Source organism: Plasmodium vivax, chromosome 10, assembly GCF_000002415.2.
Source record: "Plasmodium vivax chromosome 10, whole genome shotgun sequence".
Taxonomy (NCBI): Eukaryota; Apicomplexa; class Aconoidasida; order Haemosporida; family Plasmodiidae; genus Plasmodium; species Plasmodium vivax.
This window is the reverse complement of record NC_009915.1, coordinates 238,998-251,845: the sequence shown is the minus strand read 5'-3', so window position 1 is coordinate 251,845 and position 12,848 is coordinate 238,998. Positions and strand designations below refer to the sequence as shown.

The window sequence follows — 12,848 nt, the reverse complement described above, 5'->3', positions numbered from 1 at the left end:
ACGAATTGTTCCCCCTTTTGTATGAATAAAAAAGGAGGACAAGAGGGAAACCGTTCTGGTAGCGGAGGAGGGGCACACGAAAAGGAGTTATTCACGCAGCCATCCCTAGGTGTGCAGTAACAGGCGGGTTAATTGACCCAAAAAAAAAAAAAAGGAGGCGGCTCTCTTTCGCCCTGGGTAGTGTTTGCTAACATGTGTGTTCAGGTTAAAAATGAAAAACTGTAGAACGAAAAAAAAAAAAAAAAAAAAACTAGGCAGGTAAGAGGAGCGCACACGATGGGTGAAAAATTGCCACGTGAGAGGTGACCACTACGAAACGCCAGCAATTTCGTAGCGAACACGGTGGGAAGTATTAGCCCACACCACAACTATGCGGCGACATTCAGGCAGAATAATTCCAAGCTTCCGTTCGACCCAGCCACGGTTAAATACACCCTATTGCGAGAGGCTCCAGGGGGGACGGACGAACGTTTTGACCCCTTCTTCACTCTGCCAATTGGTAGACAATGGGGAGGAGGTTCCCCATTTGGTGATTCCCTTTTGGGGATTGGCTTTTTCCTAATTACATACACATTTAAGCACGAAACGTCATAGACAGCCATTTTGATTTTCTTTTCCCTTTTTAAGAAAACATTTTCATTCTTGTCCCTTGTCACGCTCCAAATGGAGATGTACTGATCCCAGGAGACGCTTGCCACGAAATGGGAGAAGAGGGCCAAGGATCTGATGGAGGATAAATGCGCGTTGGTAAAACTGCTCCTTTGTACAACTGACAGGTGTATACGGTTAGGCTCTCCATTTAGCACAGCTTCTTCGGGGAGACAAATTTTCACAGTGAGCACATTTAAGGACTGATCATCCCCGCAGGTGAATACCTCTAACGTGTCCTTCTTCCTCTTAACGCATATTTTGTTTATTCCATTCTGATGCAGCTGCACCTTCTCCAGCAGCGGCACTAGCTGTTTGCCAAAATGGTAGAAGTGAACCTCTCCGTTGTTTAACCCGCAGCAGAGGATACTCCCCCGGAATGTTTTACTCCCCTTCCGTTTGCTTTGGAAAAGCTGCTCATTCGGAGGGCCGCGGCTTACTCGCTGTGGTTCCTCTTCCACGTTGTTACTCGGGGGGGCAGTTGCACCTTCACAATTTTCCGCTTCTTCCCCGTCAATCGTCTCCCTAGCTGCAGCGTTGCCAAGTGAAACCCTTTTTTGGGAAAGGCAACTTGGTAGTGGATCACTTCCATCGTGCATCCCACTGTATGCCGAAAAATCACTCAAAAAAACGTCCGTTAAATTTAAAGCCAAAATGGTGCTACCCAAATTGTATGAGCATACCAAATGGGCCAGCTGCACAACTTTGGAAAAAATAATATTCTCATAATGAGCAAATTCATATTCGCCTGCGTAGTGAAGTATAAGCCCAAGTGATGTGCCAACGAATAGATCCACCCTAATGAGGTGTTTATTTCCGTCGGTGGTTAACACACGGTACCTCCCCTGCACAGAGAGGAAGCGCAAATCGCTGGAGAACTTCCTACCTCGTACCTTTTCTACATGATAAATTATTGGCACATTTTGAGCATCCATAAATAGGTAAAAAATGTTGATCGAGTTTTTCGCTCCAACGCTGGTTAGCAGTTTTAATTTTTTAAAATGGTGAAAGGGGCTCTCCAAGAAGCACGTGTAGAATATGGGCTCACTGTGGTTGTACACATTTTGGATGATGTCCATTCGGTGATTTAGGAGGTTAATCGGGCTTTTCCTGGGGGGTGCATTTGTATGTGTCCTTTTCAGTGATGCACCGGTGAAGGGGGAGTAATACTTTTTCCCGGGTGAAAAATCCCTGCCGTCAATTATCCTGCTAGATGGTCTACCGTCCTGTTTGTCCTCCTTGGGGGGAGTGCCGAGCGCTCCTTTCGATTTGCCACCTGTGTTGTTCCCCCAATTGGTGTTTGCTCCCCCCTTTAAGGAACACTTCCTTTTCCATTTCGCCGCACAGTACTTCTTCACCTGAACAACCTTTATCGTTCCATCCTCAGAACATGTGCATAAATACCTTTTATTTACCCACAGAACGCAGGAAACATTTTTGGAGTGGAACCCCGCGTTGATGTATATCTGCTCGTACGGCACGGTGGCCCTCTGCTGACTGCTACACAACTGTTTTACACTAAAATGGACATTCTTCTCTTTGCAAAAGCAGAAGGAAAATGCTTTCATCAAACCTGGGGAAGATTTCGTGAAGATGCTGAGGGGGCGTCTGAAACCACCGCAGTCCACGGACAGGTATTCCACTTTGTTTCGCAAATCGTACAGGACGAACTGTTTTTCCTTAAAGCAGCAGATGAACATGTTCTGCGTGTTTTCCTCTTCACTGTGCGTGGGCGCAGTGCAGCTCTGCAGGGTGGCGTTGGCGCGTGGTAGGGAGTGTCCATGGGGTTTGCATTTTACGTTTCCCGCGTGATCAGCTTCTTCATCCTGTCCCACTTCTTCACCCCCATGTGGAGCCCCCTCCCTGCCAACGGACATGGGCAGCAACTTATAAATGGAGGTGTAAAAACCCACTTTGATTAAGCACAGCTTGTAGAGGGTATACACGCCGCTTCCATCCTTATACAGCTGGTGCTTGACGATTTGCCCATTCTGCCCAGAGGAGTAAACAAACCCATCGATTATCTTAATGTCAAACACTTTTCTGTTGCTATGCACACGTAATTTATGCTTCGATTTGATAAGGGAATTAGTAAAGTGGTAAAACAGCCCCCCTGAATTTTGCTCAATGGGTATCTTCACATAGATGATGAAGATACACCCATATTCGTCGCCCACGAGAAATATGATGCCCATTTTGTTCCTTTTTTGCTTCATGAGGTAGTTCACCGAGATTATTTTGGATTTCTTATTCTTCACGTCGATGTCTGTCCGCGCGACTTCGTTAACTTCGCCTTTGTTAACTTCGTCTTTGTTAACTTCGCCTTTGTGCCCAGCCTTCTGCACGCTGAACATTTGAACTGCCCCCGTGTGGTCAAAAACGGCTAGGAGTAACGCACGGACGGGTGCCACGCTGCTTTCGCTCTGCGCGTTGTGTGGGATTGCTCCTCTGTGTTGGTGCGAGTCCACCTCGTGGTTATACACAATTTGGTAGAAGCTGCCCGTTGCGTGGGGGTCATCAGTGTTGTATCGGCTTCTACTGCAGCTCCCATCGGAGGCTCCCCCCCCCTCCACCTCCTTCTTCACCCAAGCGTGCAAAACGTTTTCTACATTGTCATACCCCCCAGGGGAAATCAACATGTCGTAATTCACACCTGCCAGGGGGACCAAACACATCTCACTGATGCGGTGGTCGAAGCACTTAAAATAAGTTAGCTCCTTGTTCTGTTCACCCGAATTTATCACCTCATTTGGAGCATTTTCATTTTTTAAAAAAATGAAGCAACAGAATCCGTTGCTAAATCCGAGGCATATATAATTCAAGCCGTGAAAAGCCAGGCACGTCAACAAGTAGTTTTTTTTTTCCTCCTCATAAATTAACAACACTTCAATTTTATTTGTGTCTTTCGTTTTAAAGATGTATATGCGTCCTGCATTGGTGCTGATTATTATGTCGTGTAAATTTACGTGGCTTACAGACCGGATCCAGTCGTTGCTCCTTTTCAGTTTTTCCTCCAGGTAGTCGACTACAAAATGGATGGAGTCGTTTTGCTCCACCAGGTCCTTTGCATATGTGTACTGTTTGCCCGAGTCGCTTGGTAACTGGTCACAGGGGTTACTCTCCTTTTTGCACGTCAGCTGATTAACGTTGGAAATGATTTCATCGCCGGTGCGGTTCACCCTTTGGGAGACAGCCATGTGGATGTCATCAGTGCGGTCCCTTTGGGAGTGGCCACCCCTGCACGCGCTGTCGCCATTCGTTATTTGCGCAGCGCTCTTTTGAGTGCACCCCTTTGGGGGACCCCCACTCGAAGCAGTAGCGGCACCATTGTTGCTAACCCCCCCCGACAGGGACCTGACATGCACAGTGCCATTGTCACTCCCCGAAATGATCACCCCCAAAGGTGCGTGGAAGCAGATGCATCTGACGGTGCTTCCATCATTGTTGACGAATTGGAAGTGATTCTGGGGCTTCCCTTTTTCGTAGACGATGCAAGTGGAGTCTTCGCTGCACGTCATGAAGTAAATCCGCTTGTTGAGCACCCCCATGTCGATGTCCCAAATGCGGGCGTCGTGCCCAGTGAGTACCCTAACGCAGTGGTAACGGTAGCGGTAGCGGTGGTGGTTGCGGCAGTGGTGGTGGGCGTGAGCGTGGCCGCTTTTTCGCTCGATCAACTCGCTGCCTCTTTGTGAGTTCATAATGGGGGGTTCCTTTTGCACTTCTACACACATCCGTCTCCATATGCGCCCCTCTCTGTCATCCGAGACGGAGCCAACATATTTCCGCTTTGCAAAAAACTTGACCTTAAAAATGATTCCTCTGTGCCCAGATAATTCTTGAGTATGTTCTAAGGGCGTGATTTTTTTGGGAAGGCAAAATTTTACAATTTTTTTATTTTTGCTCAATTTGAAATTCCATAATAATATTTTGTTGAAAGGGGTTCCCCCAGCTACCTCAATTTGGTACACTTTTTTTTTCTCATTAATGGAAATGTCTGCACTGTATAGGAGGTGTATTCCTCTGAACTTATATTTCCTCGAGCTGATCCCTCTGTAAATGTGCAGTAGTACGATGCTACCATTGCTTAGGCAGAGGAGAACCACATTGCGGTTATCCGTCGGGGCACTCGTTCCTTTCACATTCGCTTCGTAGTATCTCTCACCGATGCTTTCATAAATTGGGAGCAAAAACTTTGCCCGTAGTATCCATTTGTTGGTGCAATACTTAGTAACAAGTTTTAGAGAGCAGGACTTACCATCTGGAGAGATATTTAAAATGTAGCAATAAATTTTATGCACCCCATGGGCGATTAATATGCCACCATTTTTGGACCTCCTTTGGAAGGTCAGTCCGTAGATGTTGCTGCTGGTTGAGGCTGCACATTGTAGGAGCACATCTACAGTTGTTACGTTTATTATTTTTATTGTATTCCCAAAGGAGACGCACAGGAGTTCTCTATCGATTATGCACACTGCCTTCACACCGTGGTTCGCGCATATTCGTCTGCACTCGACCATTTCGCGGTTTCCTCCTGCTGGCGTTGTGGGCGGGCCGTTTACCGATGCGGTTCGCATGTAAAGGGGCCCTTTTTAAGGTGCACCTTTAATGCAGATGCAACCCTTTTAGAGGCACTTTCTTTCTCGTCCTGAGCTCCGTTTGGTAGGTGCCGTTTGAACTGGGGCTCTTCCCTTTAGCAGATGTGCCTTTACGCCAGGGGCGTCCTTCCACTAGATGTATCTTCACGCCAGGGGTGCCACTTCACAGATGTGCCTTCACGACAGACGCGCCCTTCCACTAGATGCATCTTCCCAACGATTCCCTCTCTTCGAATCCTCCTTCTACTGTGGAGACCCTCCCTGATTCGCTTCCAAGCAGTATGTCCCCTTCTAAAAGTCGCGGATCCGAAGGGTCAGCTATTTTCCGAAGCTGGATTTTACAGAATTGTTTCCCACCCAGAGGGGTAATTATATGCGTAGGTTTTATTCAGCCAGGCAGAATGGCCCCTGCGCGCTGTGCATCTCATACCACCGAAGGGGGGTTCGCTCGACGGGTGCGACGCAAAGGAGATGCAGAATTCAGAGAAGCAGAAGGATGCCCAATAAATGCTGCCAAATTTACTTTCAACAATTGGTAATCTTTTACATTATTTTTTTTTATTACCTCGAAGCGCAAATAAAATGACGCCTCCCTTTTTTGGAACCTTTTGAATGCCTAAGCAGCTGCCCCCAATGTGGGTTCTACGGTGCGGCGCACGTGTTCACATCGGACCTGTGAATCGATTTGCCATTTTGCCATTTTACCATTTTGCCATTTTTTTTTTTTTTTTTTTGCCATACATCGTTGCATACATCTTGGAGTGTTTCACTTGAATTAAATTGTCCCCCTACGTAAAGTAGTAAAAGTAACTCTTTCGGCAAAAAGGTGGGGGAGTTGAGTGAATTTTTTTCCGAATCCAGTGGAATGGAATCCATTTGTACGTGTTCTACTGAAGATTGCGCGGGGGATGCGTCACTTTTAATGCATATTTGTTTGGGGGGTAGGAAAAAAAAAAAAAAAAAAAAAAATCCTCACTAAAGCGAATACGATCGATACCTGAACTGTGCTCACCTTAAATGGGGTGAACATTCTTTTCCGTTATTAGCACAACAGGTGGTGTCACCTCCGCAGATGCAAGTGTGCATCTATGTGAGAGCAGCACCCCGGCGCGTGTAAGTTCACCTGCTTGTCGTTTTCGCGCTCCTCACGGCAACCCATTTTATCTGCACTCTTTCACGAATAAGCAGCCGCGAAAAAGTCACCTACGCCATGCATTTCAAGTAATGAATTAAAATACTTGCTGCCACAGAAACGTTTAAAGAGTTGGTCATTTCGTGCATGGGCAAGCTTATCCTACAAAAAAGGGGAGAAAAAAAAAAAAGAAAGGTGGGTGGGGTTAAAATTCTCCAACATGCAAATTGACACATAAATGAAACGATCTGCAAAAGGCATATCATCGTGGATTCGCACAGCTGCTCCTTTTCACGTGCTCCCAATTTTTATGTTACGGTTTTGCGAAGCTCAACACGTCCGCGTGCGGGCCGGTGGATTCATTCCCCAAAATGAGACACACTCCCTTCTTCTCTTGTTCACTTGTCACTTTTAAAATGTGACCTGGATTCACTCCATTCGTATGCGCCACAATTGGAAGCAACTTATGTGCCTCACAGAATTGTCTTAGCTCTACATATGAGCCGAATTGGTAAGAAATTTGAAGATGCGATCCGTTGGTCATTTCGATAACTTTGTGGTTGAAAGGGTCCACTGTGTTGTGAAGATAAAAGAGACAATCAACACCCAGGGAGTAAGCCGTGTTTAATATTTTCCCCAAGTTGTAGGCATATCGTATTCTATCAAAAGCTAGCAAAAATCTGATGGGTTCTTTTGCTGGAATGGGTTCTGGAAGTTTCACTACAGCTACAGCATCGTTTTTCGCTCCTTTGTTAACTTTTAGGGAGTCACGAAAAATGTAATTTAACGTGTCGCTGTCTGCATAATACAGTTTGGAGCATTTGCTTTTAAAATGGTCCAGCAGACTTCTGCTGTTTGATAAAATAACTTCAAATGTGAGATTATTGTTCCTCGCCAAATTTGCAATAGTTGAGGACTCTTTTACAAAAAAGGAGTTCATTTTTTTTCGGAAATTTCTTTTTTTCCTTAACCTTATTATGTACTTCATCATTTTGGACCTTTTGGAAATGCGCAGATATTCGTTGTCCCCATTTGGGGATCCGTCTACATGGCTTTCTCCATGCAGCACCTCCGTTTTGCTGCCCCCCCGCTCGTTGCGGCTTATCCAGTGAGGGGGCGCGCACTCACTGTCGTTACATTCGGGGCCGCTTCCAGAGCTGCTTCTGCTGCTCTCACCCACAGCAGTCGAGTGCCACCTCTCTGGGCGCAACTTCGCTACATTCCCCAGATGGGTGACACATCTCGGATGTGTAAAAAAGCGCTCTGAAAAAAAACACTTATCAGTCGCGCGTCTCCTTACCACAGTTGTAAAAAAAAACATTTTAATTCGTAGTCTTAAGAGAGTAGCATCGTCACCAGCATCCCCTTTGCCGGTGGTCCATCATTTTGCAAATGCCCTCTCGATGGAGAAAGAGTTACTCCGACGCGATTTTCTGAATAATATTCGCTTGTCAATGCGCGGTTTAAAGGGTGAAAAAAAAAAAAAAAAAATGTACGCGGGGTGGCGAGGAAATTTTTGATTAATACGCAGTTACAGTATCTTCCTATGAAATGCATTATCCGTTGTTGCTTTACGGTGGGGATGAATACAAAAAATGTCTTAGCACAATTTGTTTTGGCCAACATCGAATTATTTACTCTCGAAAAAATGGTCACATTGTTTGAAGGAGTGTTAAATGTGACGAAATTAGAAGCACCTTTTAAAATTTACCCATTTTGTGTATCACCGTGTTTGTTCATGAAAAAAAAAAAAATCCGTGCGCAGTGAAACGCGATTTGATTTGTGCTAAGAAAAGCTCAGAGGGGGATCGAACTTCCAAGCTCGCGCGCACAATATGGCAGCCCTTTTTTTTTTATAAAGAGAGAAAAGGCACTGCGAAAATGATAGTAAAATGGTCCATATGGTGACTACATAGTGGGAAAAAATTACGAAATTTTCCTCCCTATGAATCACCCCTTTACGAACAATTCCGCAGCACAGTTTAGCAAAAAAAACAAGCCAAAATAACCTGTTACAATCCGTTTTTCCTTCGCACAAGCAGGAAAATGTTCCCTTTTTCTTTTCCTTCCCTTCCACGCCCGCAGTTCTTTACTGCAAAAGGGAGGGAAAATCAAAATAACGAATTGAAGGGAGGAACACACACGGGAAAAATAATCGAAGGCAAGATAAACACTTCATCGCGCTCATTTCGTTCATAACAGAAATGTTACTCCTTAGCTGTTTACTCTTTTTATCATTTGGCCTGAAATTTATTTTCGCATTTAAATCGAGTACCCCCCTACTGCCAAGTCTATTTTTAAACGCCTCACTGAGTTTGCAAGTCAATGGCCATAACGGCGTGTGCAAAAATAAAAGGAATTTTTCCTTGTATGGAGTTCCGAAGAAAAAAAGTTCGCATCGAAGAACAAGAAGAAGGAAAGTCGCGTGGATGAAGAAGAACCCCGCCAAGTTGTACAGGGTAAGTGATGCAGGAGGGGCCAACTGGATGTGGGCATGGCTTTAAATATGTATATATACGCATTGATGTGTATGAATATACACACCCGTATGAAAGCCTTTTGATCGCCTCACCCGTGTTTACCTCTCTTCTTATCTACGTGCACTCGTAAAAGCGGTTGTCTTGCGCGTTTAAAATATGGTTAACGGAAAATAGCTTACGCACAAAAGGAACACCACGAATTGAACGAAACGTTCGTTATGCGGATGCACCACTTGATGTGGAAAAAAAAGTTTTCTTTTTTTTTTTCCCCATTCTGCCGTTTTTACACACGTGCATGACACCGCTTTTTGAGGCATGTTTTCCAAATTGCTTCACGCCGCGCCACGTTGTAGGTGCAAATTCGGTTGGCATTTTCCTAATTTGCCTGCGTTATAATTCACCTGGCTAGCTATTTTTTTTTTTTTTTTTTTTTTTGCGCGCAGACTAGCTCCTACGACATGGATGAAATAATGCGGTACACTGACAGAAAACTGACGGCGCACTACACAACGAGAGATAGTTGGTTAAACCTCCCACCAACAACCCTAATTAATGATTTTTTTTTGTTTAGAGAAATAAGAAGCTGAAAAGGGTAGGGTTTTTTTGAAGTGCCTATTTTCATCCTGATTGCACGCACACACGTGGATGTAAATGTGTACATATATATAAAAATATTTTTATATACTCACACGCATGCACACGCGCATGCGCACACACAGGTGGCGTAGACCCATCGCACGAGCAAATTGGCCGAATAGTTTGTAATTTATTTACGCCTTTGCGGAGGTATGGATAAATGTATACCGCGCCTCGCGTGGACTCATTAGCATGCCTTTAAAAGGTGATCATATGTGTGGAATTGAAAAAAAAAGGAAAAAAAATTCTGGCCATTTGTTCGACTTAACCAGAAAGGAGGGAAAAAGTGAATAACTGATGACCTGAGGGGGGAAACAAAATTCACGAACATGTTTACAACCCACGTTTTGTATAGTGATTGTGACTGTTGCTGTTACTGTTATTATTGCTGTCGTTGTTGCTGTTATTGTTGCTTTTTTTTTTTTTTTTTTCATTTTTATGACTCTTTTTGTAGCAAATTAAAAAACAGCTATTTGTTGCGTGCGTTATGTTTTTTTATTTTTATTTTGATTTTTCAATTTTCACGCCTGCGTAAATTTTCGTTTAACATTTAAGGGGTAGCCGAGTCGCTGTTGCGTCAGATGTGTGCACAAACGAAGTGTTGTTAACAGCATGTTTGACAGAAGTTTCTTCTTAACTCTTCTTATACACCTTTTGAGGGGCAAATGTGTACAATTGTGCGCGTATTTGTAAGTAATTTGAAAAAAAACGGTTAAAAAAAAAAGTTATCTGATAATTTACGCAGCAATTTGGCAACATTTTGGCAATAACATGGCAACCATTTGGCAACATGTGTCAGCAACTTGCGTTAACAGTTTACGCAAAAAACTTACGCTAAAAACGTACGCTAATAATTCACGCTAAAAACTGACGTTACTAATTCACGTTAATAATTCACGTTAATAACTCACGCCAGTAACTCACCCCAATAACCCACGTCATAATTTATGTTAATTTTTTTTTTTTTTTGCCCGGGTTAACACCTTTCCGTCGTGAACAACTTCACAGGTCTTCCTCTTTAATAATTAATTTTGTGAAAAACTCTACCACTTCGCAAAAAGATATTTTTCATTTAACGCGTTTCAAGTTTGGATGTACTCCATGTTTTGAAAGAAGAGAAGCCGCCTTTGTACACACTGTTGTTTTTGCTTCGCCTCGTTTACGTCACATCGTTTAATTTTTTCTGCTATCTTTTCCGCTATCTTTTCCGCTATCTTTACCGCTATTTTTTCCGCTATCTTTCCCGTTTTTTTCCCCTCTATTTTTTCCGCTATCTTTCCCGTTTTTTTTCCCTCTATTTTTTCCGCTATTTTCCCCTACGAGGATTAGAAAAAACACAGCTGTGTGTAAGTGTGTGTGTATTGCGCTACTCGCCCATTTAACACCTCACGTAGAACAAAAAAAAAAACACGAAACGGCAGTTTCGCCAGAATTTCTCACCCCCCACGTAGAAGGTAAACCTTCGTCAGTTTCGCCTTTAAATTGGGCTAACAGCTTCATTTGTGTCACCGCCCTTCGTAACAACATACACACAAACATGTGTGTGTGCGTATGGGCGTCATTTAAGGAACGGCAAAAATGGCCGTAACGCTTGCGCGGCGTTCCCCGCGTATATGCGTAGAGATATTTCCACACAGCCCCTCTCTTGAATTAACTTCCCCTTTTAGCCAACCCGCCCCGAAGATCACCTGTCGTTGGCATCTTAGCCCCCCCGTCGCCGCAGCTGCGCAAAAGTTGGAGGCAAACGGAAAGCACACACATAAGTGTATACATATATATATATGCGTATAGGTGTACCTGCTCGTACATGCTCCTCCAACACACCGCGTAATCGCCCCCCCCGCGAAAATGTGCTCGACGAACCAAAAACTAGCCTGCTGCTCCGGAGACAATGTCTTCGAGTCCAAGGAAAGCGAAAATGACTCGTACCCACAAATGGTGAACAAGCAACTGCCACCGAAAGTGCTGGAGCCAATTGTGCAGAACAAAATTGTTGAAGTGCCCAAGGAAGTGTATCTGGAGAAAATTGTGGAGGTGCCCCAAATCAAGACAGTCGAAAGGATAGTGGAGCAAATCAGGCCAGTCATCAAGTACAAAAATGTGTACAAAACGAAGACAGTATATGTTGAGAAGATAAAAAATGTGGATAGGATTATATATCAAGAAAAAATTGTGGAAGTCCCACAAATAAAAACAGTGGAAAAAATTGTTGAAGTGCCAGTGTACGTTGACAGGGAAAGAATCATAACCGTGCCAAGGTACATGGTCGTAGAGAAAGTAATCCCCGTTTTGAAAACTACCAAAAAGGAGAGCGTCATGGAAATCCCAGAAGTTAACTGCCCCAATATTGACATTACTCAGCAGGTGGAAAGTAAGGAGGAAGTTCAAATAGAGGACTTGAAACAAAACCAAACAACTAATGTTATCCACGAAAAGGACATTCAATTCCTGAATGAGCTAAACATCCAGAAGATTCATTCCAATGCAACACTCAATGCTGAAGCTGATCAGGACACCACCGTCGATACTGTTCATAACGAGAATTTTTGCTCAACCGTCAGCTGCAAATTTTTGCCCGGGTATGACAACTTCCCCAAAATGCAATCTTCCATGTGTAATGGATTTCCGGAAAGGGAAAAAAGGTTCTCCAGCATAAGCATATACAAGTCGAAGGACGCGGGCTTCCCCAAAATTAGGATTTCCAAGACGCCTCAGTTTATGCAGAGGAACAACTGCTACTGCAACTACGCCTGAGGGGGGTGTAGAAGTTGTGGAGGATTTTTTGAGGACCCATTTATAGGTCTGCATTATTACCGCTTATTTTTGCCGCTTTTTTTCGCCGCTTTTTCTCGACTGAAGTAGATGCCCCCCCTCCGCTGCAGCCGAACGGTGCACCGCAAATGCGCATGAAATGCACACATATACAACTTATATATACTCAAATGTGTTAACTTTTTTAACTGCAAATTTGCTGTCCCCCTTTTGCGATGATTTATCTTCATTTGGCCCTTTCGGCCGATCGACTTTTTTCCATTTTGCGTTTTCATTACCCCTTTTTTTTTATTACTTTTTTTTGGTACCATATTTATCCACCTTTGTTACACATGTGTGTAAAGCAAAAAGTTTGAATTTTTTCCTACATTTTTAAATCATATGCGTAGAGATGAAGGTCTAATGCGGTTTAATGAGCACACATGTCCTTTTTATCATCACGTATATTTCTTTTTTTTTTTTGCATAATGTATTGATTCGTTTGGGACTTTCCGTCTATCCGCACCATTTTCAACACATCATGTCAACTTTTTTTTTTTTTTTTTTTTTTTTTTAACCCTTTTGTTAGCGTATCACTATGGGTAC

The 12,848-nt window shown here is 43.8% G+C and overlaps 4 protein-coding genes across 4 annotated transcripts, besides 1 other annotated feature; 2 read left to right on the top strand and 2 right to left on the bottom strand.

The window, feature by feature from the left end:
• Positions 1-104: 104 nt before the first annotated feature.
• Positions 105-128: a microsatellite.
• An 11-nt stretch (positions 129-139) lies between these two features.
• PVX_079970 (hypothetical protein, conserved) lies at positions 140-5,793 on the bottom strand. Its single transcript, XM_001613652.1, has one exon. The coding sequence runs from the start codon at positions 5,220-5,222 to the stop codon at positions 369-371; it is 4,854 nt and encodes a 1,617-aa protein (XP_001613702.1). The 5' UTR covers positions 5,223-5,793; the 3' UTR covers positions 140-368.
• Positions 5,794-6,446: 653 nt separating this feature from the next.
• Positions 6,447-7,616, bottom strand: PVX_079965 (RNA methyltransferase, putative; the record flags this gene model as incomplete). The annotated part of the gene is made up of 3 exons (XM_001613651.1): positions 6,447-6,537; positions 6,693-7,498; positions 7,572-7,616. The coding sequence occupies 3 exons, from the start codon at positions 7,614-7,616 to the stop codon at positions 6,447-6,449; spliced, it is 942 nt and encodes a 313-aa protein (XP_001613701.1).
• A 621-nt stretch (positions 7,617-8,237) lies between these two features.
• Positions 8,238-9,502, top strand: PVX_079960 (hypothetical protein, conserved). The gene is made up of 2 exons (XM_001613650.1): positions 8,238-8,834; positions 9,299-9,502. Exons 1-2 carry the CDS (start codon positions 8,580-8,582, stop codon positions 9,440-9,442), a joined length of 399 nt encoding a protein of 132 aa, XP_001613700.1. The 5' UTR covers positions 8,238-8,579; the 3' UTR covers positions 9,443-9,502.
• Positions 9,503-11,339: 1,837 nt separating this feature from the next.
• PVX_079955 (hypothetical protein, conserved) lies at positions 11,340-12,245 on the top strand (the record flags this gene model as incomplete). Its single annotated transcript, XM_001613649.1, has 1 exon — positions 11,340-12,245. The coding sequence occupies one exon, from the start codon at positions 11,340-11,342 to the stop codon at positions 12,243-12,245; it is 906 nt and encodes a 301-aa protein (XP_001613699.1).
• Positions 12,246-12,848: the final 603 nt, after the last annotated feature.